Source organism: Oratosquilla oratoria, chromosome 16, assembly GCF_046742065.1.
Source record: "Oratosquilla oratoria isolate Oo_2021 chromosome 16, ASM4674206v1, whole genome shotgun sequence".
Lineage (NCBI taxonomy): Eukaryota > Metazoa > Arthropoda > Malacostraca > Stomatopoda > Squillidae > Oratosquilla > Oratosquilla oratoria.
The window spans coordinates 37,779,901-37,782,400 of record NC_134792.1 but is presented as its reverse complement, the minus strand read 5'-3'; the positions used below and the strand labels follow the sequence as shown (position 1 = coordinate 37,782,400).

General features: G+C 35.8%; 1 protein-coding gene across 1 annotated transcript; it reads left to right on the top strand.

The window, feature by feature from the left end:
* The first annotated feature begins 398 nt into the window (after positions 1-398).
* LOC143033914 (cuticle protein AM1159-like) lies at positions 399-1,099 on the top strand. Its single transcript, XM_076199551.1, has 3 exons — positions 399-420; positions 592-779; positions 880-1,099. The coding sequence occupies exons 1-3, from the start codon at positions 412-414 to the stop codon at positions 992-994; spliced, it is 312 nt and encodes a 103-aa protein (XP_076055666.1). The 5' UTR covers positions 399-411; the 3' UTR covers positions 995-1,099.
* The last annotated feature ends 1,401 nt before the right edge of the window (positions 1,100-2,500 follow it).

The following is a 2,500-nucleotide window of genomic DNA, read 5'->3' as shown; positions in this document are numbered from 1 at the left end:
ATCAGAATTACAACAACAAAATTATGTTGGCGATTTTTAGATAATAAGTGCATAGAAAAATAAAAAATTATATGATTTGTTGAGACCTTCAATGGTTTTCACGGTTGTTATATACATTACAATCTTCTCTTCCTAAAGTTCATTACACAAAGTAGAATCAGTATTGTGTTACTTCTTATATGAAGCGAATAAAAGTAATTCAGCAGTAAGGAAGAAAATCAGTCTGAAAGAAGGCAGAGACGGATGTAGTAGGTGGGTGCCACAAGAAGGCAGACCCTGGCCCTGGACTTCACCCACCGATGTCAGGGCCATCTGCTCTCGCGAGCTTTTGCAAGCATACTACATTGTATATAAAGACCAGAGGTCTAGTTGGGCAAGTGTAAGTCGTGCGTGATCCACCGTCTAACCAGCATGAAATTGGTAGGTATCTGGAGCATTGATATTTTACATTATTTTTATGATTATTGTCTTTCCAATTATTATAGTGTTTTAAAAGGTGCCAGGTGATTTACTTTTTCTTTTTTTCTTTTCTTTATTATTATTATTGTTTTTTATGAAAGAAATAAAACTTCGGTTTATGGTTTATTGCAGATCCTCCTTGCCACTTTTGTGGCGATTGCTGCTGCCGCCACTGTCCCTGTCGTTGTTCTTATCGACGACCGCGTGGCCCCTGACGCAGGTTCCTACAAAACGAACGTGCAACTTGACAATGGAGCGTCCGTATTTGAGTCTGGGTCGCCTGGCACCCTTGGGCAGAGCAACGCCAAAGGAAGATTCAGGTAAAGATTCCTACATCAGGATATAGTCCGACCTGATGAATACAAATGTTTAAAATAATGCGACGAGACTAGATATGATATGAAATCATTTCATTGACAGCTTCATTGGTGATGATGGCGCCACCTACACCGTTGAATATGTCGCCGATGAGAGAGGATTCCAGCCCGTCGGGGCCCATCTTCCAGTGCCGCCAGAGCCTCTTCATGTCGCTTAGAACGAGGGCATTGCTGCGAAGCAAAAATAAATTCCAGTAACGCAATCATATATTTTAACCTCATAAGGACCACTGAACCATTTTTGGCACACTCCAGGATATAGTTGTACACAATTTACTATATTCAAAAGATGAAAAAAAATATATATATATATAATGAAAAATAAAAATTATTTAGATTTTTATGTTGTTATAGTTTTTATAACCAATAAATACCTTACTTATGATAAAATATTTATTTTCCTTTGTACTTCAACAACAACACGCAATCTGTTCTAAAGATATTATACTCGTAATCCAGTTCAGAGACAAAATTTGGTCCTCGAAAGCATGTAAATAAGCTCATGACAATAAACAACTTAGTATCATTGGTCATGTTATCGTAAGAGGGACTAAAGGAATATTTGCATTTAGTCTCGCGTTGTACATGAACAAGGCTTTAATGAAAAGAATCTAATATTTCAACAAGTGATATTTGGTCGAAAGCACCCATTCTTTTTAAGTGATAGTCGGCTTAAAAGTCACCAATCTTCAGCACATCATCATCTCGGTATGTTATTGCAATTCACAGGGGTCGACTAGAAAATGGTGCTAAAGAGAAAACCGAACTGATAATTGCCCTATTTCGTGAACTCATGCCTAATTTCATGTAGGACGGAGTTCATATCTAAAGTCGATAGAATTTAAGGGGTCTTGCTTTTTCTGAACTTGATCCTGTTAGTATATTCCCATTTTTTTTTTCAAAAAGATTTGTGATGTTTTAACTGAAACATTGAGCTGTAATTTAGGCTACTATCGTGGTTCTGTTCTTTCCTAGAGTGCTGGAAATATGCTTGAAGATTATAACATCTTATTTAAAAAAGTAATGAACTAATATTACAATCCCATATGTGCAAATGAGAATTTCTAATGGAAATTTAATCGGATTATAAGAGTATCCTATTCTTCAAACGGTGACTGACTCAACTCTTGAAGAATGTAATAGAATATATTTCTTTTTATCATAGCTATTTTTAGACAATTTTATGTATTTATAGGGAACTTTCACCCTTGAAAAGGTTTAAAATGATCTCATTTAATCCAATTAGTATTTGGCCCTGAGTGATATCATATGTTTTCCTTACCTTGGAAAATTTCCCACATTTCAAAAACATTAGAACAGACGGAAAACATGACCCATAAGCGAGAAGGAAGTATTATGATTACCCCGCAGCACTGGCGCCGCAGTGACGCAACAGTGTCGGTAATAGTGTTCTTGAGGTGTTTCTGATGACAAAGCAAGTATGATCGGTGCTTGGGCGTCCTTCGCTACAACTGTGTTAAGTAACTTGGGTTTCAACAGGGGAATTTAAAATGTAAAGATGAAATAAAATCTAGTAGAAATGTGTGAAACGGATAGGAATATTTTGAAGAAGGATTCATGACAAATTTGGAACTCAATAAACAATAGAATTAAGTAAATAAATACATGTGAATAATATAAACAAACAAAATAGAAAGAATAAT